This window comes from Pelobates fuscus, chromosome 7 (genome assembly GCF_036172605.1).
Source record: "Pelobates fuscus isolate aPelFus1 chromosome 7, aPelFus1.pri, whole genome shotgun sequence".
Classification (NCBI taxonomy): domain Eukaryota; kingdom Metazoa; phylum Chordata; class Amphibia; order Anura; family Pelobatidae; genus Pelobates; species Pelobates fuscus.
The window spans coordinates 52,370,927-52,398,459 of record NC_086323.1 but is presented as its reverse complement, the minus strand read 5'-3'; the positions used below and the strand labels follow the sequence as shown (position 1 = coordinate 52,398,459).

General features: G+C 40.0%; 1 protein-coding gene across 1 annotated transcript in view; it reads left to right on the top strand.

The window, feature by feature from the left end:
• The window catches only part of LOC134569325 (histo-blood group ABO system transferase 2-like), a 247,490-nt gene that overhangs the window by 140,176 nt on the left and 79,781 nt on the right, over positions 1-27,533 (top strand). Inside the window, exons 2-3 of the mRNA XM_063428249.1 lie at positions 6,711-6,926; positions 7,044-7,180. Coding sequence (XP_063284319.1) covers positions 7,113-7,180 — 68 coding nt within the window. The 5' untranslated portion in view covers positions 6,711-6,926; positions 7,044-7,112. The remainder of the gene's footprint in view (positions 1-6,710; positions 6,927-7,043; positions 7,181-27,533) is intronic.

The following is a 27,533-nucleotide window of genomic DNA, read 5'->3' as shown; positions in this document are numbered from 1 at the left end:
CTGTAATATCTGCCCCTTCTATTTTAAACCAATCTTGTGAGCACGGATGCTGCTTAATTAAAGGAAGAGTATGCATCAACTGTGACGCTTGGTGGTACAAAAAAATGTTGGGAAAACCAATCCCTCCTTCCTTATACTTCAAGTATAGAAGATCCTGGCCAATTCTAGGTTTCTTGTCAGACCAAATATAATCCCTGAATAGCTTATTCACAAGTCTAAGCCGTTGAGGGTGAATCTGTAAAGGAATCATCCTCAATAAGTAAATAAACTTAGGGAAAACATATGCCTTAATAAAATTAACCCTTCCCCACCATGATAACTGCAAGGCGTTCCATTGTTTCAGAGAGTGAGTACATTCTCTAATAAGGGGAATTATATTGGCCTTCATTGTATTCTCTGGGTCCTTCACTATATTGATTCCAAGATATACAAATCCCTTTTTTTCCCATTTAAAGGCAAAATGTTCTTTTAGCTGTTGCAATTCTCTTCCCTCCATATAGAAGGATAATGCCAGTGTTTTTTGAACGGTAAGTTTATAATTTGACAGGTAACTATATCTTTCAATTACTTGCATAACAACTGGGACTGACTTACCGGGGTTGGTTAACGTTATCAAGGTATCATCGGCATATTGATTTATCTTAAAATCCTTGTCCCCTTTTTTAAACCCAGTTATATCCATATTATTGCGTATTTCATATGCTAGAGGTTCCGCCGTTAGGATATATAATAGTGGAGAAAGAGGACAGCCTTGGCGTGTGCCATTTGATAGCATAAACCACTCTGACTTAATCCCCCCTCCTACTATCCTGCTAGATGGTGAGGAATAACAGGCCATTATCGCTGATAGAATCTGGCCAGCAAATCCAAAAGCTTTTAGTGTTAAGTTCATAAAGTTCCAACCGACCCTGTCAAATGCCTTTTCTCCATCTAAGGCCATCACTAGGAAAGGAGTTTTATTCTCATGGATTTTAGTAAATATATTCAATATCCTCCTGATATGATTTGAGGACATCCTGCCTGGTATAAAGCCTACCTGATCCTCCGCAATCAAGAAAGAAATTATATTCTTGATTCTATTGGCAATAATTGAGGCATAAATTTTATAATCATTATTTAATAAGGCAATAGGTCGATAATTCGTTATTTCTTCTGGATTTTTGTTATTTTTTAGAATAGGAGTAATATTTGCTTCCAACATTTCCTTAGGTAGTTTGCCGGTGTTAATCGCTAAGTTATAACATTCCGCCATCCCCGGGGCCAGTCTATCCCTATACATTTTAAAAAAAGAATCCGTAAACCCGTCTGGGCTTGGCGCCTTATTTTTTTTCATAGAATCTATTGAATCCAGGACTTCTTGCAGAGATATCTCTGCGTTTAATTGCTCTAATTGTAGCTCGTTAAGTCTAGGGATATGAATACTCAGAAGGTAATTATTTATATCCTCTTGGGATGATATCGTCGGTAAATTATATAAATTATAATAATAATCTCTAAATACCATTCCAATTTTCTTAGGATCCAATATAGTATCGTTTCCCTGTTTTATTTTTGTAATTCGTTTATTTTTTTGTTGATTCTTCACTTTATTAGTAAGGATCTTATCCGCCTTATTACCCCTATAATAGTAGTTCATTCTCATAATCTGTAGGTTTCTATTTATTCTAAACATCAAAATGTCATTAATTTTATTTTCTATGATCCTGATCTGATTTGACCTGGTTCTCCCCGGGGCAGCAATATTTTCCTTATGGCATTCACTTAATTCAATATATAGACTAGATAAGGATTCTTGTCTATTTTTCTTATCTTTAGCTTCTAGACTAATTAGATGACCCCTGATAACGCTTTTAAATGCGCACCATTTTATGTCCGAGGACACTTCATTATTGTCATTCTCCTCCCAGTACATATCTATCTCATTGGCAATCTGTTCCCTATTTACTTTAGTAATTAGTAACTTATTATTTAATTTCCAATCTGGTCTTTGCTTTAAAATATTATTCTTTAGCTTAATTTTTACCATGTTATGATCCGACCACGTGACCGTGCCTATATTTGTAGACTGCACATGTTCCAATAAGCTTCGATCTCCAAATATAAAATCTATTCTTGAGTATGAACAGTGCGTCTTACTAAAACACGTGAAATCTTTCTCTGAGGGATGAAAAATCCTCCAGCAATCATAAAGCCCTTCATTTTGAATAATATTACGAATTTTTTTTGCCAAATTAATGGTATTTCTAGAGGGACTTTTGGTCTTTTCAGAGCTTCTGTCTAAGTTAGGATCAATAGTCAGATTAAAATCACCCATGACAATAGTACGTCCTTGCTTGATTTTTTCTAATTGTACAAAAAACTTGTGTAGGAACGGTATCTGGGAAGTATTTGGGGCGTAGATATTCGCAATTGTGTATAATTAATTTTCTATTGTCCCTATAAAAATAATCCATCTACCCATTTTGTCCATTTTCACGTACTTTGTGGAGAGATTTAATGCCGAAGAAAAAAAAATAGCAACTCCCCTCTTTTTTTTATCTTTATACGACGAACAAAATGAGGTGGAGAAATCTTTAGAACTGAATGTTATCTTATCATCTCTCCGCCAGTGGGTCTCTTTTACTCCTACCACTTGCGCATTCTCTTTTTTTGCCCGTTCAAATAATAATCTCCTTTTTTGTGGAGAGTTCAGGCCCTGTGCATTTATTGAGACAACACTAATCATATATTTCTGATCCTACTTTTTTCCTTCTCTTTCGATATTTTATTATCTTATCTTTTACCCTATGTAATTGAGTTTTGTATTTCCTAGCCACCTGCGTCAACTTATGACAAACCAAACAACATAAAACACATACGAAAGACACTAAATGTCGAATAGACATCCCTTAAGGAAGTGTGGATTGTCCTGTGATTAACCTTTTTTTTTCACAGGGCCTCCAAATAGATCCTAATCCGGATCAGTATTTTGATGCTGAACCGCCCTCTTTGGGGAGTTTTCCCTTTCTTCTCTTTTTTTTTGCCTTTTTTTCCTTCCTGATCATATTACATCAAGTTAACTTTCAAAAAGCAGTCCTACATCAAGTTAACTTTCAAAAAGCAGTCCTAGTTATCCCGCTACTATCAAACATCATCTCACGAGAGAAAAAAAAACAAAAAAAGTCAGATCTTTATATATATTCAATTTATAAGCATTTATCCTTCTCTATATCTCTACTCTCATCCATATTCCGTTCTGTGACCCATATCAGTATCTATCTATCAGTATCTTTTTCTTGTGAACATTATTATCCTCAATTTCTACCTCCACCTTTATATTCCATGCAATTTATGGAATATTTCTTTAAAATATTCATATCTTTATAGATATTAAGTGACCTCATTTAAATAAATTTCTCAACTCTCTTTTACATACATATACTTATTATAGTGCCTCTATATTTCCTTTGATCCTTCTGTGCAACGTTTATCCTCCCAATACCATTTATAATTTATAATACACCAACTTCACCTCTGAATTACATTTGTTCCTCTCAAATTCCATTTATCCTCCTAATACCATTAAAGGTTTATAACATATAAACAAATAAAGTGTCCATTGTGAATGTCTATCTCCTCAAGGATATCTGATAACTGATTTATGTTTTCAGGGTTAAGATAACAATAGTGTCCTTCTATTTTCTTTTTATATCTTCTGAGTTAGAGAAGAGAAGGGAAAAAAAAAAACCCTTTGGATTCTGTTATTTTTCTTCTCCGTTTCATCCTTTATCTCCCTCTGTTAGATTAGTCTGATCAAAGTTCTGCTGTCTAAACCACTTTGAAATTGCCGTGACATCTGAGAAAGCGTATGTCCTTGCTTCGTGAGAGATTATTAATTTGCAGGGATACCTCCAAGAGTATCTAATATTCTTCTGACGTAGAATCTTTGTATACAGTGCGAACGGTTTTCTTTTCGCCCTGGTATAATATGAGATATCCGGAAAAATCATGATATTATTATATGGATCATTCAGTTTGATGAGTCTAGCTGCTTTTAACGCTTGTTCTTTCATTTTGTATGTCGAGCAGCAGATCATTATGTCCCTAGGCTCACCTTGTGCCACAAAATCTGGTTTCATAATTCTGTGGCATCTTTCCAAAAAATGGAATGGATTTGTCCAAAAAATGTAATGGATTTGTCATTTGTATGCCTAATTGCACAAAGAGCTCCGTTATATGGTCTTGCAATGTATCATTATTAACAGATTCTGAAATGCCACGGATTCTTAAATTATTACGTCGAGACCTATCTTCCAGATCTGCAATTTTGAGTTCCAATTCAGCTATTTTTTGATTTGCTTTTCTCATATTATCTTCTGCAGAAACTTGCTGAAATTCCAGAGCTTCCAATTTTTCTTCATGTTGCTTAAATTTTTTTTCCAACTGTATTAACTCTGTTTTAAATTCCATAAGACCCTCATGGATTCCAGTCTTAATCTTATCTAGTTGTCGTTCAAAGCAAGACTCAAGATAGCTGTGTAATTCTTCCGAGCTATAGAAGACAGTTTCTTTTTTGGTAGGCTCTTTGGTGACAAATTCTCAGATTCTTTAGGAGATTGAGATGAAGAATCCGATACATTCTGATGATCTATTTCCTGTTCCTGAGTTAACTGTGACGCTGAAAAAGAGAGCCTCCTATCTGTCTTGCCTTCTTGTTTCTTTTCTCTATCTCTTTTAGTAAGCTGTTTGCTGTCTTGACCTTTCCTTGATGCCATGGTAAAAAAAGAAAGAAAAAGAAAAAAAAAAATTATCTTTCTCCCTTCTTTCCCCTTTTTCTTCTCCTCTTTTAATCCCTCTTTAACCAGGTGCTTAGTTATGCTTAATTATGATGAGAAGCGCTATGCAGCTTAATATCTTCCTTAGTCCAGATTCACTTGGTCTTATTTTTTTTTCTCTTTTTTCTCTTTTTCTTTCTTTATGTTCTATATTTCATGTCTCTTGACGCTTCTTTATTTATTTATTATTTTAATTGTTTTGCGGAAGTCCCCTTTGTCTCTTCTTTTCTGTCTCTTTCTCCTTTCTCCTCTCTTTCCTTTTTCTTTTTCCTTCTCCTTTGCTTCCCCTCAGCTCACTGCCCTTTGTACTGAATACTGAAACCGCAGCAACAGCTAAATCACCTCTCTTATTCTGCTCCTCCCAAGTGTTTCTTTATATCTCCATATCTCCAACAGGAGTACACAAAAAAGTACACAAAAAGGGTGCTTCTTATTCTTAATTTGATGGGGCGCTGATCACGTTCTTTAATGGGCAGTGGGAGCCCCAAGTCAATTCCAGCTCCCATTGGTCCAAATCATTCCGGAGCCCAATGCACGCACGTTTTGGGGTCGCAGGCATGACGTGGACCAATCAAATGTTACTTACAGGTATTTAAACCTCCCTGTACAGTGTGCGGTTTCTGGCTGAGTACCCTTTACTGCGTTCCTTGTTTTCTTGTATATTATAATTCTGGTATTGACCTTGGCTTTGTTACTTACTCTGAGTTTATCTTTAACCCTTTCCTGTGTTGTTTGCCTATTTGACTGATTACCGTGTACCTGACTCTTACACCGTAAAAAAGGTTTATACATAACCCCCAATGTATTTTAAATGAAAACACAGGAAAATGTATTAATGCTCTAAATACAATAATCACTATATAATAACTGAATTTGGCTACAAGAATGCATACATTCATAAGCTGCTAATGAAGGTAAAATAAAGGGGGGAAAAAATAAAAAAAAATATATGTGCCTAGGAATTTGTTCTCTTAATGACATGTATCAGATACACAAAATGTTTTGCATCACTGATGTAGTTCGGTAATTTAAGGGTTAACATATAGTATAGTGTAGCTTGGACTAGAGTAATGTAGGGGTTAATGTGAGTTGCTTAGGGTAATGCAGATGTCATAGGGAGGAGATCACTGTAAGGGAAGCACTGGGACGTGCATGCTCCAGTGCTGCCTGATAGTAGAGGGAGTTACAGTCCTAATCCTGGGTGAAATGCTCCGACTGTTAATATTATAGGCTGATCATGATATATAGAAATAAATGGCCTTTATATTATAATAATCTAATATACATAAGTATATATAGCTCGAGAAACTATTTGCAAACTTTAGACCAAAATAGCACTGCTGTAACGATTTACAATTCATTCTTCCAACTGGACTAGATTTCCTAAAGTTCTAGGTTCTAGGTTCTAAGTTCTAAGGTTCTAAAGTCTGGTGAATAGCGTGTTAGGTCATTATGCAAAAGTTAACATTTCAGTCCAAAGGGAAAAATAATACATGACTTTAGAAAAAAAAAAAAGTGTCTGAGTTTGTATGTAAACACAAACAAATACATTTTGGTTAGCAGTCAGAAATATCATTTTCTGATAACTGACAGCTCTTTAGCGGAAAGATGTTTTAACAAGAGGAAGGGTGAAATTGGAAACCAGTTGGAGCAGGATCCTCATCTATAGCTTCTTCTTTCTTGTTAACAATTGTGAATGCTTGTTTCTTTGTTGTATTCCCACATTAAAATTAGAATGCGCTCCGGTATATGATGGTGCTATGAAAAATGTAAATAATAATTATAATACAAATACATAGTTACTTTTCTGGCTTTCTTTAAGCCTCAGCAGACATCAAGTTGTTTCTTGTGTTTTGTTTTCATTCCATTTGTATTTTTTTTTTCTTCTTTTCCTAGAATACTTGAAATTTGCAGCTAGACTTTCCTCATCCTTCTCTCAGTCACATGAAGTTTTCTTAAAGCCTACTTCAGTTTGCAAAGACCTACTTAACAATCTAGCATCAGAGTGTGTTAATATACATTGAAACATGAGACGGGAGGAGGAGTACGGATATCGTCAACACCTCTTAACCACCTTTAGAAAAAGAAAAACACCTTAAATTGGACCTCAATGTAATTCTATTCCGTCAAATACAGATCTTACTTTACACCTTGTGCTAATGACATAATCTAACTGTTTTCTGTGGGGTTTTCTGAGACTGTTTTTTTTTTTTTTTAATATATTTATAGTTTAGCAAAAGAAGAAAACAGGAATTATTACAGCTACATTATCTTAAACCAATAAACTGCCAACTGAGAATGACCATGTCCAGGCAATGGATTATAGGAATTGTGTTTGTGGTGGTGGTAACTGCGGTATTAATTTGGTAAGTGTATAGATATATATTTATTTTACTTTTTTTTATTTTTCTTCTGAAGTTTATAATGCACTTGCAATTATTTTGTTTTCTTTTTTCTTTTTTTCTTATTCAATTGTTCTTACAATTAAGGTACCCAGTGTGTTGTTTTTCTTGCATTTAGACTTTTTTTTTTTTTGCTGTTAAATTTTTGTTGATATTGAAAGCAAGCTTATTTTTTTTTTTAAACCCAAACAATGTAGTGCCTTGTTGTATACTTTTTTTTTTCAGTCCTATGTAGCTTTAGATTGAAACTTTAGTTAGGAAAACTATTGTAAAAATCTGTCTTTTGAATCTGTTTGCCAAGAAACAGATGGAATTTTCCCCTTAATCATATTTCAGGTTATTAGAATGTTTTTTATAACAAAATTTGCAGTCATTTCTGCAGTAAAAAGGTCAAATACTGAAAGTCCTATTTATTCTGAGTAAAAAAACCAACACCACATTTTTCCAGTAATCGTTTCATAACGGAGATCAGAAAATGCATATCTAGTTGCATACTGAAAACACAGATTATTTTGTTGTGAAAATAATGACATACTATTTTTTGATGAATTGGTAATACGGTTGGGTAGCTATTAAATCTGCAGTCATACTTTTTACATTGCCAGTCCATTTATGCTGTAGTGCATGTAAGGTGCCTTTATTGCTATTGAGTCAGGTATATTTTTCTGCAGTTAAAGTTTGGCTTTTAATGGACATAAACAGCTTTAGGTGTGTCCGACTCTCATAGGGGCATTAATTTTATTTCTATGTATTGCGGGGAGGAGGGGGGAGGGCGTGAAGACCAAAGATTCACTCCATATAGTGTTTTGGAGTATACAGGATTTGAACAAATCATCGATCTCCAAAACCTCAGACAAATTGCAATAAGTTTGAAACTGAATGCACTGTTTGAAACTGAAGTATAATAATTCGACATTTCTAAAAAAAAAAAATTATATACAGAGTGCACACACACGTATGTCATTTAGAATTCAGTGGTGCTAGCTTAAAACAGGATTCCTTTTAGAAGAGTGAGAATTCATTTTTTGTTTTAAATCTTTCAGTTATTTTTTTATTTTATTTATTACATTTTAGCCATGACCTATTGATTCCTAAAATTACCCACTAGTAATGCCATCTCATGTTTTCCTGGTCAGCTTTAAGTTAATATACTTTCTGCTGACAGATTCATTTTTATTTCCCGTAGTATGAAGAATTAATGTGCTTCCATAGAGGATTTTCATTTATTAATTACTGAAGGGATCTCAAGTGAATTGCTTTCTTCTGTCATCATGTGTATTCTATCAAGTGGAAACACTCTTCATTTACCTCCTGGCAGTGCATGGAAATTGTAGCTGGCTGCTCCAATAGCCACTCATTGCTGAAAATCTATAGGAGGTGCGTGAGTCACTCTCATGTGAGGAAAGCTGATTAGGACTTTGAGCACAGAGTTTGGCTTTATTATGTGAAAATAAACAATCTTAAATTATTGATACATGACACCATGGACCCTTAAATAGTAAAAACAAAAGGGAGTTGGGGCCGGGCACTCCCGGAACATGCATCTTTCAGGAATGGTGCTGCCGTAGTGACCAAAAGGTATACATAATACAGATTAAGGAGCAGCACATCCATAAAATCAATTTCTAAATTCTCTAAGACTACTTAAAGTTACCTATCTCAAAAATCAAATATGGGGATTCAGTACCACCATATGTCCATATTGTGTTAACCCCACCACTTCTTCACAGTACCCCAATATCTGTGGGTCCTACACTAATTCCAGCGTGGGAGGCAAATCAATTAGTGCTAGTGACCTCACAATCTAAAGTGACTCTGGACTGCAATAGTAGACTGTAATTTAATACATAGTACAGCTGCTTACTGCAACAACACTTAGCATTTGTAGGCATTGTTCTAACATTCTAGTGGAAGCAGCATTCACTAAAATATCATCAGGTCCCAGGGTATTTGATTTACTATTTTTGTTACACCAACTCTATTTGCCAAAATCTGAAATGCACCAATGCACCATGCACCATGTATCAGGGATACCATACAATCAGTAAAATGTTAATTTCTCCAATATTTCTACAAAAGGCAAATTGATAACTAGTGATGTCGCGAACATAACATTTTCGGTTCGTGAACAGCGAACGCGAACTTCCGCAAATGTTCGCGAACCGGTGAACTGGGCGAACTGCCATAGACTCTTTCTGGCCACAATAGTGATGGAAAAGTTGTTTCAAGGGGTCTAACACCCGGACTGTGGCATGCCGGAGGGGGATCCATGGCAAAACTCCCATGGAAAATTACACAGTTGATGCAGAGTCTGGTTTTAATCCATAAAGGGCAGTAATCACCTAACATTCCTAAATCACAATGGATATGGATTGACACCTGACATATGACATATTGACACCTTGACATATGGATTGACACCTGTCCTCAGAGACCCTGATACACACTGACACAGAGCAGTATAGTGACTGTTCCCCCTACATAGGGTCACTTGGCAGATATGGATTGACACCTGTCCTCAGAGACCCTGATACACACTGACACAGAGCAGAATAGGGACTGTTCCGCCTAAATAGGGTCACTTGGCAGATATGGATTGACACCTGTCCTCAGAGACCCTGATACACACTGACACAGAGCAGAATAGGGACTGTTCCCCCCCACATAGGGTCACTTGGCAGATATGGATTGACACCTCTCCTCAGGGACCCTGATACACACTGACACAGAGCAGAATAGGGACTGTTCCCCCTACATAAGGTCACTTGGCAGATATGTATTGACACCTGTCCTCAGAGACCCTGATACACACTGACACAGAGCAGAATAGGGACTGTTCCCCCTACATAGGGTCACTTGGCAGATATGGATTGACACCTGTCCTCAGGGACCCTGAGACACACTGACACAGAGCAGTTGGGTGGGGGCCATGAATCACAATGGGGGGGACCTACTGTCCTCCCGCCCGCCCCCACCCGTGAGCGGTGGGTGGGGGCCATAAAAGTAATGAGGGGGGGGGCCTACTGTATGATGTTGTATCGATCAGGTAGTGTAAGGGTTATGCCCGCTTCACAGTGACAGACAAAACTCCCAGTTAAACGCACCGCAAACAACCACAAACAGTCCATTTGCACAACCACAAACTCCCCATTTGCACAAGGTTGGATACCAAGCTAGCCATGTCCGTTCCTTGTCCTCACTGATGTAATTGAAGGTCTCTTCCTCCACCCAGCCACGTACAACACCAAGGGTCGCCGAAAGGTGACAACAAGCCCCCTGAGACGCCTGCTGTGTTTGGTCTTCCACCTCCTCAAAGCCACCTTCCTCCTCTGACTCCTCTTCTTCAGACTCCTCTCTCTGCATTATTATAAGGTGTGTTAAGTAGTACTATTCTTATCAGTTTAATCCCTGAGGACTATTTCCTTGTTTCACCAAACCCTTTCAAAGATGGAAAAAGCGGTATGAGTGGAAGAAACGAGGAAATGTGGTCAGGTGGTGGTGCCAGCCCCACCGAGGGCTTGTACCCAGGTATGCTAATAAACTGGAAAAAGAAAAAATCTCCCAAGAAGGAGATCTAAAACTGGCATAGGAAAAGGTTAGACAACTATAATAAAGTGATGCCTACAAATCCTAGTGAGCATAGGTGTATAATAGAGGGAGAAAGGGAAAGCAGAGTAATGCTTCCTAATACCGTGGTTAGTACCCTTTGTTAAAGTAAATTGAGTAATGGACAAAAGTCTTTATTGAATCATTTATAAATAACAAAGGGATACTATACTCATTCCCCTATAGTGGCTAATTGTGTAATAATGGTAATACTATTACCTATTATATAATATTGTCAGGGGCAAGGAAATTCCCTCGAAATAGATGGGTATAGGCAGAGAGTATGGAGACCGGAGTGATGCTGTCATAAAAAGTGTCAATAAGGTGATATAAAGTTAAATGTATCACAGACACACAGACACCCTTTCTCTTAGCTATTTTCCAGAAATGCTGGATAGGTAGAAGGGCTATAAAGACTCAGAGAGGTCTAAGAAGAATCCTCTAAACTAGCCCTAATCTCCTTAAACACCTTCAAGGGTGTTCTAAGCTAAAGCTCAATCTAAACGTTTAGATGACTGCCTGATTTCCCATCACAGATGCTGGCTAGGAATAACACTGTGCAAGACAAAGAGTGGGTCTAAGTGCCCATAGTGCAGTATAGTGTCCCTAGTGAAGTGAAAAAGAGAATAACGAGCTGGTGCCCAAGAGAATAACGAGCTGGCGCCCTATCAGAGGACATGTATATGGCAGCGATTTTAGGAACCGGGAGATGGAAAAAGATGCTTGGTCGGTCCTCCTACTTCAAATTTGGGGCACTGCGCGTGCAATCTAATGTGCCACCATATAGGAGTGGTGTGTTAAGTAGTACTATTCCTATCAGTTTAATCCCTGTTATGTGCCTTATTTTTGGTTTGGTTTTTGAAGCCACAGTGCAGCACCAGAGGCCCGAAAAATTAGGCATGTACACATGATGTTTGCTTCCCAGGCAGAAAGTGCCCTAAAACATTGGGGCTTGAACCCTAGTTGGTGACGGATAAGTCACGCAAGTCAACCGGCATTCAGAGCTAAAATACAGCAGCGTGTGGACCATTTTTAGCCCAAGGCAGCTCATCTCATCAGGCCTTTTTTAGTCGAATGTATCGCCCACTGTCAGTCCCTTCGGGATCCATCCCTCATTCATCTTAATAAAGGTTAGGTAATCTAGACTTTTTTGACCTAGGCGACTTCTCTTCTCAGTGACCATACCTCCTGCTGCACTGAAGGTCCTTTCTGACAGGACACTTGAAGCGGGGCAGGCCAGAAGTTCTATCGCAAATTGGGATAGCTCAGGCCACAGGTCAAGCCTGCACACCCAATAGTGAAGGGGTCCATCGCTCCTCAGAGTGTCGATATCTGCAGTTAAGGTGAGGTAGTCTGCTACCTGTCGGTCGAGTCGTTCTCTGAGGGTGGATCCCGAAGGGCTGTGGCGATGCGTACGACTTAAAAAGCTCTGCAAGCCCTCCATCAACAACACGTCTTTAAAGCATCCTGTCCTTGCCGGCGTGGTCGTGGGAGGAGGAGGATTACTTTCACCTCTTCCCCTGTTAGATTTCCGTTGTGCTGTGACATCACCCTTATACGCTGTGTAAAGCATACTTTTTAATTTATTTTGCAAATGCTGCATCCTTTCCGACTTGTTGTAATTTGGTAACATTATAGCCACTTTCTGCTTATACCGGGGTCTAGTACCGGGGTCTAGTACGAGGGTCCCTCAACAGGCATGACAGCATGAAAGACCCCATTTGCACAAGGTTGGATGCCGAGCTACTCATTTCCCGTTCCTCCTCCTCAGTGATCTCAATGAAGGTATGTTCTTCCCCCCAGCCACGTACAACACCACGGGTACCAGATAGGTGACAACGAGCACCCTGGGATGCCTGTTGTGGTTGATCTTCCTCCTCATCCTCAAAGCCACATTCCTCCTCTGACTCCTCTTCTTCACAATCCTCTTCCAGCGTTGCCGCAGGTCCAGCAAGCGATGCTGATAAGGCTGTTTCTGGTGGTGATGATGACCACAACTCTTCCTCTTCCTCTTCACGCTCATCTACGGCTTGATCCAGCACTCTTCACAGGGCACGCTCCAGGAAGAAAACAAATGGTATGATGTCACTGATGGTGCCTTCGGTGCGACTGACTAGGTTTGTCACCTCCTCAAAAGGATGCATGAGCCTACAGGCATTGCACATGAGTGTCCAGTAACGTGGCAACAAAATTCCCAGCTCCCCAGAGGTTGTCCTAGCACCCCGGTCATACAAATATTCATTAACGGCTTTTTCTTGTTGGAGCAGGTGGTCGAACATTAGGAGTGTTGAATTCCAATGTGTCGGGCTGTCGCAAATCAAGCGCCTCACTGGCATGTTGTTTCGCCACTGGATATCTGCAAAGTGCGCCATGGCCGTGTAGGAACGCCTGAAATGGCCACACACCTTCCTGGCCTGCTTCAGGACGTCCTGTAAGCCTGTGTACTTATGCACAAAGCGTTGTACGATCAGATTACACACATGTGCCATGCACGGCACATGTGTCAACTTGCCCAGCTTCAATGCCGCCAACAAATTTGTTCCGTTGTCACAAACCACTTTGCCGATCTCCAGTTGCTGCGGAGTCAGCCACTTTTCCACCTGTGCGTTCAGGGCGGACAGGAGTGCTTGTTCGGTGTGACTCTCTGCTTTCAAGCAAGTCAAACCCAAGATGGCGTGACACTGCCGTATCCGGGATGTGGAATAGTACCTGGGGAGCTGGGGGGGTGCCGTTGATGTGGAGCAAGATGCAGCAGCAGAAGAGGACTCAGCCGAGGAGGTTATGGAAGAGGATGGAGTAGGAGGAGTAGAGGAGGCGGCAGCAGGCCTGCCTGCAAGTCGTGGCGGTGTCACCAACTCCTCTGCAGAGCCACGCATTCCATGCTTGTCAGCCGTCAGCAGGTTTACCCAATGCGCAGTGTAGGTGATATACTTGCCCTGACCATGCTTTGCAGACCAGGTTTCAGTGGTCAGATGGACCCTTGCCCCAACACTGTGTGCCAGACATGCCATTACTTCCTTTTGCACAATTGAGTACAGGCTGGTAATTGCCTTTTGTTAAAAAAATGTGTGTCTGGGTACCTTCCACTGCGGTGTCCCAATAGCTAAAAATTTTTGAATGCCTCAGACTCCACCAGCTTGTATGGTAAAAGCTGGTGGGCTAATAGTTCAGACAAGCCAGCTGTCAGATGCTGGGCAAGGGGGTGACTTTCTGACATTGGCTTCTTACACTCAAACATGACAGACACCTGACTGTGGGCAGATGAGTGGGAACTGCTCAAGACGAGAGACGGAGTGGAGGATGGTTGAGAAGTGGCAAGGAGGACAGCAGTGGTTGATGTGGCATAAGATGCTGGACCAGGAGGAGGATGGCGGCTCTGAGTTTGTGTGCTGCTTGTAATCATGTGTTGATCCCATAGGCGTTTGTGATGTGCGATCATGTGCCTACGCAAAGCAGTTGTACCTAGGTGGGTGTTGGACTTCCCACGACTCAGTTTCTTTTGGCACAGGTTGCAAATGGCATCGCTGTTGTCAGAGGCAGACACGAGCGGAAGCTGTAGAAGATTGGGTGTCCTGTATTAGCCAGTCAACTATGTCCTCAGAACTTTTCAAGTTCAGGGTTCGTGGCCTCTGAAAACTGGGCCTTATTCTAGGGCAAAAGGGAATCACATCACCACGACCACGACCATGAGTGGCACTGTGTAGTGGCAGAGGTTGGCAGAGTACACACTGTAGGCCTGACACACCCGCTTGAAGACAACTAACTGCTATTCAATCTATAACAGTGAAAAACGTTTTGGGGTTTTTAAATGCACGCTATTGTGACACCAGATATGAGTGGCACTGTGCACTGGCAGAGGTTGGCAGAGTACACGCTGTAGGCCTGACACACAGACGCTTGTAGACAACTAACTGCTATTCAATCTATTACAGTGAAAACTATTTTTTTGTTTTTAAATGCAAGCTATTGTGACACCAGATATGAGGGGTGGCACTGGGCAAGTGGGCACAGTATCCACTGTGAGCCTGACACAGAAGCTAGCAGGCAGGCAACTGCAATTAGATTACACAGGAAAAAAAAGCAGACTGATGTTCTAGCCCTAAAAAGGGCTTTTTGGGTTGCTGTCCTTAAAGCAGAGATCAGATGAGTCCTTCAGGACTGTAGTGGACACTGAATACACTAGCCTAGCTATCCATTTCCCTATCAAATGAGCAGCAGCTACACTTTCCCTCCTCTATCTAAGAATGCAGATTCAGAATGAATCTAAAATGGATGCTGTACAGGAGGTGGGAGGGTTTGGAAGGGAGGGGCTGCTGCTGATTGGCTGGAATGTGTCTGCTGACTGTGAGGCACAGGGTTAAAGTTTACTCAATGATGACGAATAGGGGGCGGATCGAACCGCGCATATGTTCGCCCGCCGTGGCCCGCCAGCGAACCGTTCGGTACATCACTATTGATAACTTACAAATCAAACTTGGTAGTAACTAGACTTATGCATAAATTAGATTTGTCCATAAACTAATTGTAACGAAAATATACCCCAACACGCAGGATTCAACTCAACAAAAGACAACACAGAGGGGAGAAACGTCTACCGGACCTTAGAATGGCCGGACTCGACGTATATGAGAGGAGACAGAGTCAGGAGCAATCCGAGGTCTAGGGCACAAAGAGACAGCGTAAACTAGGACTAGCCGGGGTCTGGTACACAGTAAACAGCAAGTCGGCAAACAGAACAGATAAGGATAAAGAGATAACATAGTCAGAAACAAAGCCAAGGTCAATACGAAGGAACACAACTGAACACAACAAGCGCTAAAGGGAACTGAAATAGAAACCACGATAGGGCAGGGAGTAAAGGGAGAGGTAAGTTTAAATAGCTTCTAAACTAATGTGATTGTCTCCTGTCATATCCACACCCCCAAAAGGTAAGTGTATGGGGAGTGTGGCATGACAGGGGCCAATTTAGGCTCCCACTGTCTCTTTAAGAGTGCGCCCGAGACTCACGGCGCGCACTTAGATTCAGGTGGGACCCGTGACCGCTTCTCGCGGTCACTGCCCGCCTTCCTATAGAAGCCGTCGGATGAGCCATGTGCGGCTTGTGCATCAGCAGAACCGCGCGCAGCTCGAAGAGAGGACCACGGCCGGCCCCTGGACAAGGTAAGTAATGCTACACTAATCAATTCATACAGCTCACAATCCTTTTAATCAACACCCCAAAAAATAGATAAATTCGGAAAATATTTTATTTTTTGAACATATTGATTTGTTTGTGTGTAGATTAAAAGGATATTGATTCGTACAGATTATTTTGTTCGTGAAGTACAGAAAAATCTGCGCAAGGCTAGTAGCAACTGGGTTAATGTGTAAGCTTTAGAGGGGCTTATCTAAACGGGCTTGAGCTTGTAAGCACACACCTATCTAATGTCTCCTTCCATTTCAACAAAGCTCCACCTGGACAAAGCAACAGAAATGTGAGCCTGTTGCTAATCCTGATTAAGGTGCATCTATAACTTTGGAAAGTACAGATCCTCGTTTTTATAACCATTAATTCATGTTATTCTCAAAGGCTTGCTATCCACAGTTTTTGTTTGTTTTTTTCTGACTTTCTAGACCGTTTTGTTTTGCAAGAACAGTGTTTTAACAAATATGCCAATTCTGAAGATTTTTTTTTTTTAATCCACGTGGTAGTAAAAGGGTTAACATAAAGAGTGCACAGTCACTCCAGTGTGGGTTATGAATGCTTTTGTTCCCCCACTGTCTATTTTTGATGTTTGCATTTTTGACGACTGTTAGGAGGTTACTTAGTTCATCAGTATAGCAAGTAGAGGCACGCATTATTAACAAGAACATTTTTTGCTTTTAATATTTTACTGATCCTGCAGATGTTAAAGGGGCTCTCCAACTCTTAACTTGTATACAATATATTGATAAGGCATTGAAGGGACACTGTAGGCGCCCAGACTACTTCAGCTCATTGAAGTGGTCTGGGTACAGTGTCCCATTTGCACTTAGTGCTGTAATGTTATTGTACCGGAGCTCCCTGTACCCCGGCTGGGTGCCTCTGCCAACGACCGCTTCATAGCTGGAACAGGGGAAAACCTCAGCGCATCTACCACAGTCGCCGTGACTTGACTGGGGTCCTCCTGGAGCCTCCCTGTCTCTTATAAAGAGTATGGATCATAATCAATGCTGAAAAGTAAAAAAAAAAAAAATATGCAAATATCTCTCTGAAAAGCTGTTATACGAAATAAGTAGCACATAGAAAATGGTGTCTTATAATATATCACGTATATGAATATCTACCTAAGTTTAATTAGATACAAAGTTAATATATTATTAAAAAGTAACACATTTAAAAGGCAACATGCTTAAAACAGCAACAAAGAAAATCTGGCTTTTATTGTGTCCACTAATGGTGAAATTTATGTTGGTTCATGAAGTTACTGAGTAACTACAGGAAAATGTTTGAACGGACAACAAACCAGTTCTATAGCAAAATACATTCTAATATCAATCGCAGTGACTCATTGACACAAAGGGAAGCAAGGGAAAGGGAAAAAGAATCAAGAAAGAATGTCTTGTGTCAGGAGAGAAGGTTCCTTCCATGCCTCTCTGTTACTATGATATAACATTTTTACCAGCTAAGGAATATTATCATCATATTGCTGTACATAAGATTCTTATCTCTCAGAATAAACATTACTGTATATTCTGCAGAACACAAGGTGAAGTATTGTGTCAGAAGGAAGTTAGTTCATGATATAGGCTACATATTTGAAAGGGACACTAAAGTCACTTATAACAGTTCAACCTAGTGCAGTGGTCTGAGTGCAATAGCCCTGTCCTTTTAACCTCGCATTGTAAAACATTGCAATTTTTAAGAAACTTCAATGTTTACATTGCAGGGCTAAATCCATCTCGAGTGGCTGTCTTCCTGATAGCCACAAGAGGCGTTTACACTGCACTCACCAAGTAAAACTGATGCGCATCAGGTCCCCAATGGTCCTCTATAAGGAGTATTAGGTTGGACCATCGCAAAGGAGGAGGCCGTGCGTCCTCGGTGACATCTCAGTAAGCAGAGAAGTAAGCAGTGCCAAGGGAGTCTCAACACTGGAAAAAAAAGTAAGTAAAAGTTTAATCTTATTAAAGGGACACTATAGCCACAAGAACAACTACCGCTTAAAGTAGTTGTTCTGGTGAGTATAGTCAGTCCCTGCAGACTTTTTATCGTAAACACTGTCTATTCAGAGAAAAGGCAGTGTTTACATTACAGCCTAGGGACACCTCCAGTGGCCACTCCTTAGATGGCTACTAGAGATACTTCCTGGGGCAGTGTCTTCACCCTCTACATGGTGACACTCAAATTTCCTCATAGAGATGCACTGATTCATTTCATATCTATGATGAGATGCTGATTGGCCAGGGCAGCATTTGACTTTGTCCCCCAGCCATCAGAATTGATAATTTCAGCCAATCCAATGCTTTCCTATGGGAAAGCATTGTGGTAGGCTGAGATCATCATTTCTGATGATGTTAGCCAAGGAGGCAGATCCGGAGCAGAGCCAGCACCAGCAGTTTGGAATAAAGGTAACATTTTACTATATAAAAGAGGTTATGGGGTGGGGGGGGGGGGAGAGGAGCAGGGAGGCGAGCAGGGAGGCTACATCGTGTTTTTAACACTATAGGGCCAGGAATACATGTTCCTGACCCTATAGCGTTCCTTTAATATATTGGCAAACGTGGGATTACTATAGATAAGGACAGGGACATTATAGTGTTAGGAATACAGGTTTATAGTATTAACTCTATAGTATTCCTTTAAACGTAAATTATTTTCATTATTGATCTCTTTTTTTTTACAGAGTATTTTGTTGCTGTTTTGAATATGCAACATTTTTCATTTGTTTTTGTTTTTTTAACAAACTGAATTTATTTTAACTTTGTATACTAGCGAGGCTTAGCTAGTAATTTACATAAGAATATGCTATTTTGTTTTGTTCAAGATTTGACAGCACAGGGGAGACACATACTGCAATTCTGGTCTATCATTTTATTCAGCTAGAAAAAGGTGAAATCGAAATGTATTCTTCTAAAATTTATTAAACATGTTCTAGAAACTAAAAACCGCTAAATGTACATTTTATAATGTGCTTTTTTAAAAATGTTTTATTATTTAACAGTTTACCGTGTACCAAACACTTTGGCTAGTTAAAATTTTCATTGTGTATTTAAAATCCTGTTTTAACTATTTTACAAGCCTTATTTTTCAAATAGCTAGATGTTCTATGTTACAATGTTTTATTACATGAAACAACTATGGCTTAATATATTTGGTAAATTTATTTTGCTTTTTTTTCTCCCAGCATGTACCCTAATCTAATATGTTTATTGCGACATTCACATGAACGTTGCATGAACTGTAAAGCATACAATGTCCTGATCCACAACTGGCTCATGCATTAACCTCTTTCTAACGATCATGAAAAGAAATACACATTTTTTTACCATGATCATATTCTCTAACAGGGTTGTTCACCAAAGTGAGAATTCAAAATAAAAATGTAGCTGAACTGGAGACACAGTCAAATAAGTTATTGGCCTTAATTTGGAAATTCACTTTGAATTCTCAGAGGTGTAGCAAGGTCATGAGGCTTTATTTTTTTGTGCCCCCCCCCCCAATTCCCTCCCAAAAGCCTATCCACCCTCTTCTGACTAACTCCCACACTGACACACAAACACTGACCCATACACATACATTCAAAGGCAAACAGACTCATTGACTCTTAAACACACAGACTCACAGACACCGACCCATACACAGGCACTGTGACCAATGTACACACATACACTGACACACAGACAATGATCCATTCACACACTCACCGACACAGATATACACTGACATACATTCACTGACAAATGCACATTGAGGCTCTCACACTAACACACACACACACAACTTGGAGAGTTTATATGGGGAGTTTATGACAGTGTAGATGGTTGTATGTTAGTGAATCATGTGTGAGGTAGGGAGTATGTAAGGGAGTGTATCAGTGTATGTGTGTGTGTTGTGAATCACCAAAGTGAGAATTACAAGGACTTTAGAGTGAAATCAAAACGAATTTCCAAGGGGAGGGCTTACAAAGACAGCAGGAAAGAGAAATGATAAAAAAATTAAAAAAGTGTAAAATTTATCATTTTGGGTATATCTACTCAATATTGACTTTTATTTATTTTGTATTTGGGCAGTTGAGTGTCTCTTTTTTTATATTCTTTATTTTATTTGACAAAATAATATAGAACAAGGCAAGATGTTCCGGTTTAAGCATAAACCGTAGTCAAGCATAACATATCATATCACAGTATAGGCATGCAGTTGATGAGCGTGGTAGACATTGGTTGCTACAATAAGTGCCTAGAGCACAAGACTCGTCGTTAGGGGCTTGGACATCATTTTTGTGCTGTCAATTTTTGATATTGCGTAATGAGTTAGCCACAGGCGGCCAGGGTGGGAAGGTGGGTTTCTATGGGCATTCTTTGGTGCCTATCATATCGCTATTGGGGGGGTTTCAGGGTTTAGTTGGGCTATGAGTTATCTCTCAATGATGCAGTGGAGTCTCCAGCTATGTTAGAGAAAGGTGGCAGCCCTTCTTGCTTGTTCCAGCTGCAAGTTGTCACCTGTATTGTGGAGCCCGTGTTTGACTCCTGCTTTTTTGTACCAGATGCAGCTAAGTTTCGCTTTGGCATGACTGGGCCCCCCTCCATTCCCTGGCGCCTACCTGTCTGGCGTGTGGCTACGTGTGTGTTTGCGCTAATAGTATGCTTCAGTGAGCTATCGTTGCCTGCGTGTGCTTTATGTGTATAAAGTATCGAGGGCCAGAGAAAGAAGATAAGTGAAAGGTAGAGTAAAGAGGGGAAGAAAGGCAGAGAAGGGGGTGGGTGGACCAGGCGCCCGGGCAGGCAGGGGGAGCCCGAGGGGACGGGGGGAAAGGAAGGCGGGGAGAGGGCGGCAGGAGGGGGGGGGGGGCAAGGAGCCGACCAGCATCCTCCGTCACTCGGACGAGTGTCTCTTTTAAGTGCACATGCAAGAGTTGGGAGTATATGTTTACTCACTGGGAGAGAAGAATAGAGAAAGTGGTTGCTTTAAATGTATTAATTATAAGAAAAAAATAAAAATTTGAACGTTACGTTATTCAGTGTCCATGTCTTCAGTGCTTGGTGTGTCACTCCAACAAAAACAGATTACAATTTCTTCATAATATTTAAAATATAAAGAATTTTTTTTTCCCCTTGGGAGATTAAAATCCAACAATAGAAAAACCAAGAGCCATAGCAAGTACCATATATATGCAGATGCAAATTATGAATCCTATCAGCATTCTCCGCATTTAATTAATGTATAACTTAATCCAAGCACCATAATCCCTTAATTTAACCCTAAATTGGTAGTCTAAGCACCCCAACCACAGGTTCAGTGATTTGAAGGGATCATGAACAAGTAATAAAAACGGACAACACTCCTGTTGCGGTACTAGGCGAGATTACTTTACTAGGGGGAATGCCAACCCACAAAATATGTTTCAGCTTAATTGATCTTAATCGTGTAGTGGACATGGTGCTGGTGTCTGTATATGTAGTGTTCTATGAAATTCTGCACATAGAGTGTTTAACCCCTTTGCTGCTGGAGGTGTAACTCCCCCTCCGCAAGCGTCATTAGCCAACTTGGTACAGTTCCAGGTAGCTAATGTTAATTCTGTGCAAATTTGGGATCTGAAGCTAGCATGCACAGAATGCTGGCACCAGAGAGCCAGTGGCGGAACAGCATCCTTCTCCATGCTGCCCATGGTCTCCCCTTAGACTGACCTCCTTGACATCCCTTCCCACTCCGCTGATGTGATGTGACATTGGTGGAGGATGATTGGACTGCAAGGAGAACTTGGTTCTGTGTTGGAATATTATAATAGTGGCCTTTTATAGATACATTTTCATATGTCTTTAGGGTTCTACTGAATTTAAAATAATTATGATGCATGTCAATATTTAATTGTTTGATCTGCAATATATATTATAACTAGAACATGTTATGCAGATACAGATTGCACAACACATCAGGAAGAGGTTCGATGATGTTAGGTGGATGACGGAACAGTAAATTTAAGGGTGGAAGAAGGAATAGTACATTGCAATTAACCCCTTCAGGACCGGACTGTTTTTGCGATGTTTGTACGTTAAGGACCAGAGCTATTTTAACACTTTTGTGGTGTTTGTGTTTAGCTGTAATTTTCCGCTCTCTCATTTACTGTTACGATACAAATGATATATAGTTTTTTTCAGGACAAAAAGGGCTTTCTTTAGATACTATTATTTTTATCATGTCATATAATTTAATTTTAAAAAAATAATAAAATATGGTGAAAAAAAAATACGTGTTTTTTGACTTCTACTTAAAAAATATTTTACTGATCTACAAAATCGAATGAAACAAACTGCTAAATAGATTAAAAATGTTGTCCTTAGTTTAAAAACACCCAATGTCTACGTGTTTTTTTGCTTTTATTTGCAAGTTATAGGGCTATAAGTACAAGTAGGAAATTGCTGTTTCAAAATGTAAATTTTTCAAATGTATCAATAGTGACATTGTAACACTGTTATGTCATAAATCTCCAAAAAAACACCCCACATGTATATATTTTTCTTAAACTAGATAACCTTTGTCAAACTTTGCATAGGTAGTTTATTTTTTTTATTTTTTTCACATACATTGCAATTCAGGTATAAATTCACAGATTCTGTTAGGTGTCACTACCAAACAACACCCCAATATGTGTTCAGCAACATCTCCAGAGTACAGGGATACCCCCCATGTATAGGTGTATTGGGTTGTTTGGGGGCTAAAAGGCCACATTTTGCAGGTGCGCATATCAGTTTCCCAGCTTGGAATTTTGACATGTAGTCAACCTGCATGCATGTCCTATTTGGAACATTTTTGAAGCCGGCCAATGTATTTTACCCCAATCAAACCATATATTTTTGAAAAGTAGACACCCTAGGGTATTTCACATGGTGGTATTTTTACACTTTCCATGCACTAATTCTACCACCAGGCTTAGTCAAACATTGAGTTAGTAAATTGTTTTCAGTTTTTTTCACACATATTGTACTTTAGGCATGAATTAACAGATCCTGTTATGTGTCACTGCCAAACAACACCCCAATATGTGTTCAGTAACAACTCCCGAGTACAGGGATATCCCCCATGTATAGGTGTATTGGGTTGTTTGGGGGCTAAAAGGCCACATTTTGCAGGTGCGCATATCAGTTTCCCAGCTTGGAATTTTGACATGTAGTCAACCTGCATGCATGTCCTATTTGGGACATTTTTGAAGCCGGCCAATGTATTTTACCCCAATCAAACTATATATTTTTGAAAAGTAGACACCCTAGGGTATTTCACATGGTGGTATTTTTACACTTTCCATGCACTAATTCTACCACCAGGCTTTTTCAAACATTGAGTTAGTAAATTATTTTCTGTTTTTTTCACACACATTGTACTTTAGGCATGAATTAACAGATCCTGTTATGTGTCACTGCCAAACAACACCCCAATATGTGTTCAGTAAAATCTCCCGAGTTCAGGGATACCCCCATGTATAGGTGTTTTGGGTTGTTTGGGGGCTAAAAGGCCACATTTTGCAGGTGCGCATATCAGTTTCCCAGCTTGGAATTTTGACATGTAGTCAACCTGCATGCATGTCCTATTTGGGACATTTTTGAAGCCGGCCAATGTACTTTACCCCCCTCAAACCATATCTTTTTGAAAAGTAGACACCCTAGGGTATTTCACATGGTGGAATTTTTACACTTTCCATGCACTAATTCTACCACCAGGCTTTTTCAAACATTGAGTTAGTAAAATATTTTCAGTTTTTTTCACACACCTTGTACTTTAGGCATGAATTATCAGATCCTGTTATGTGTCACTGCCAAACAACACCCCAGTATGTGTTCAGCAAGATCTCTTGAATACAGTGATACCACCCATGCATAGGTTTGTCGGGTTCTTTGGGGGCTAAAAGGCCACGTTTGGCAGGTGCGCTTATCAGTTTCCCAACTTGGAATTTTGACATGTAATCAACCTGCGCCAATGTCCCATTTAAGCCAATGTATTTTACCCCCATCAAACCATATATTTTTGAAAAGTAGACAACCCAGGGTATTTTAAATGGTGGTATTTTAACACTTTTCATGCACTGAATTTTACCACCAGCCTTTGTCAAACTTTTGGATAGTAATCTTTTTTTTTTTCTTTGTCACACACATTGTACTTTAGGCATGAATTAACAGATCCTGTTATGTGTCACTGACAAACACTGCCCAATATGTTCAGCAACATCTCTCGAGTACAGTGATACCCCCCATGTATATGGTTGCCTGGTTGTTTGGAGGCCAAAAGGCAACAATCAGAACTTGTACATGTCAGTTTTTCAACTTGATATATAGGTATGCTTGGTCTATCTTCAGTTTGACACATTTTTGTACCCCCCAGTTAATGTTACCATCATGACAATATGTATAGTATATATTTTTATAAAGTAGACATCAAAGGTTATAGAGGATGGGGTGTTTTGACTTCTTTCCCCCAACCATTTTGCCCCCCAAAGAAAGTGTAGTGGTATTTTTTTTATTCTGGTTTTTATGCACACGTCATCTGGTTTTGCCCAGCTGGTTATGTGTTACTGCCAGAAAACTTGTTAGGCCAAATGTGCAGGTAGCAAATGTACATTTAGCAGCAATCTTTAAACTGACTCCTGCAAATAGAATCTAACTGGAGATTTGGGGGAAGGAAACTGACTAACATAAAAATGGCTGCTTTCCAAAGAAACAGAAAATAAAATAAAAATTCAGGAACACTTCTTACAACTGTTCTGTGTGGTACAGCTTGAAACATGTTCCTACACAGAGTCCTGGTTTCGAAGGGCAATCAGGACAGTGAAAAGGGGTGTCTGTCCTTTTCCCGTTTTTAAAACAGACCCGGCAACGTTTTTGGGTTGTTTTTTTTCTAGCAGTTGGCGGTAACTTAAAAATAAAATGTCTGGACTCAGCTTGCACCATTGTTGGAACTTGTCCATCTCCATAAATTGTTAAAGAAATTATTTTCAACTGAAATTGGAGAAAGGCGGTTTTCCCTGGATTATTTTTTTTAAAAGTAAAAATGAGTTGTGGGTTGCTATTTGCATCAGATAGATAGTCACCTTTTTATACCATGCTTTGGTTTTTCGTAAAATAAGATATGGCTGCATCAGCTGATCAGCCAAATCAACACCCCCGTGTATTTATTATACGCCCTGATGCAAACCGGTTTGGACTCTACTCTGCCCCGGACAGAGACGTCTGACATGCGTTCGTCATGCATGGTGGTGAGCATGTTGACATCCATCCTGTCCCTAAATTTTAGTGCAAGCACTTCAGCTTTGCGAAGTGCTTTACATTCGCCTTTTTTTAATTTTGCATCTATGAGAGATCGTGGAAAGTCTTTGGAATTTTTTCTGGCAGTGCCGCAGGCCAGTGTCTGTAAAGGATAAAGTGTTTTAAATAGACGGACACTACTATAAAAAATATCCACATAAAGGTGGTAACCTTTATTAACCCCTTAAGGACCAAACTTCTGGAATAAAAGGGAAACATGACATGTCACACATGTCATGTGTCCTTAAGGGGTTAAACAAGGGGTTTAGTAGGTCCCATACAAGTTTCCCACTTGTCCCCAGGGAGTCAGGACAGTCAGGAGGGTCCAGTTGACCATCTTTCCCCTCATATACACGAAAGGCAAATGTGTATCCATTTTCGCTCTCGCACAGTTTGTACAGTTTTATGCCATACCTAGAGCGCTTTGAGGGGATGTATTGTCTGAACCCTAATCTCCCTTTGTATTTCATTAGAGATTCATCTATGGATACATTTTGTTGGGGGGTATAAACATCCGAAAATTTGTCCTGGAAATGGTCTAGCAGTGGGCATATTTTATAAAGCCTATCGTATTGGGGGTGATCTCTAGGGTGACAGAGGGTATTGTCACTGAAATGTAAAAATCTCAGCAGTAACTCGTATCTGGCTCTAGGCATGGTTTGGAAGAATACTGGACTCGACATTATTGGGTTGGTGCTCCAGTATGAGCGAATCGATGGCTTTTTTATAATCCCCATGAGCATTGTAAGAGCCCAGAATTTTTTAAGCTCTGGGACATCTGTGGGATGCCAGTCATGCTCCCTGGCTGTATAGCTACCTGGATTGTTATCAATAAATTGGGTAGCATACAAGTTAGTCTGGGAAGCAATCTCCTCCCAGATGGTATCCCCTAAAAATAGTTCTACATACTGCATTGGGGAGAAGCCATCCACATTAACATTAATGCCTGCGTTGGCACTAAAAGGGGGGACGTTGGGCTCGGCTAACTGTGGAGGTACCCAGTCCTCCTCCACATTTGGCGTAGCAGAGGAAGCACAGCTTCTTTCTTCAGCCGGCTCACACACAGATGACATGTCGTCTTGACTAGACATGTCAGAAAACTGACCTGGGTCAAAATCTGACGCAGTGTCAGTGGCGTCAGAGTCTGACGCCAAGAAGGCATATGCCTCCTGCAAGTTATACATACGCTGCATGTTTTACACACTTATTATTGATTTATTTATTAAAAATTCTTAAGAAACGCAGTCTTATTACCCATAGGGTCTCGATGCGCATACCAGCAATAAAACAGACAAAACAATATCCAGCAAACAACAGCATTATAATCACATGCATTTGAACCAGGTTAAAAGTTTCATGTCATCCCATACGCCTGAGCAAATAAAACTGTTTTTAAGCTCCGGCGAAACTTCAGTAGATCATTCTCAAGTCTTAATGTCAGAGGCAGGGAGTTCCAAAATTGCGCTCCCTGAACATCACTCTTTTCTTTTCTTTTTAAAATTTGGAATCTTCAATAAGGCTAAATCAGCCGATCTCAAGGATCGACTGGGAGTATAGCGTGTGAATTTATCCTTCAGATAGTCTGGTCCCATACCATGGACTGCCTTATATACCAAACAACCATTTTTAAACAGAACCCGTTCACGAACGGGCAACCAGTGCAAGGCTCTTAATGATGGAGTGATATGGTCATTACGGGCCACACCCGTAAGTAGCCTTGCAGCTGCGTTCTGTATCAACTGTAGTTTGTGTATGATGTTCTGAGGCAGTCCAATGTACAGAGCATTGCAGTAGTCCAATCGGCTACTGATGATGGCGTTGACCACCGAGATTTGATCGGAGGGGGCAATGAATCTGAAAATAGACCTCAGAAGCTTCAGGTGGTAGTGGCAAGAGCTTACCACCTGATTAATCTGAGGCTTCAGTGTCAACCTGGAATCGAGAATGACTCCCAGATCTCTGACCTTAGTGGCAGGACTCGGAGATGGAGAAAACGAGTCCGGCCATGAGGGAAAGATACTATTCACCTCCTGGTTACTGAAGATGATGCATTCAGTTTTGGAGCCATTAAGTTTTAAATAATTGGCTCCCACACGACTAAAACAAATTACAAACACACACATTTTTTTTTATACTTTTTTTTTTTTTTTTACAAAAACAGACTAAACAGCAATCCCTAAACTAACTCCTGTCACAAAAATCTAATGGAGATTTGGGGGAAGGAAACTGACTGACTGAC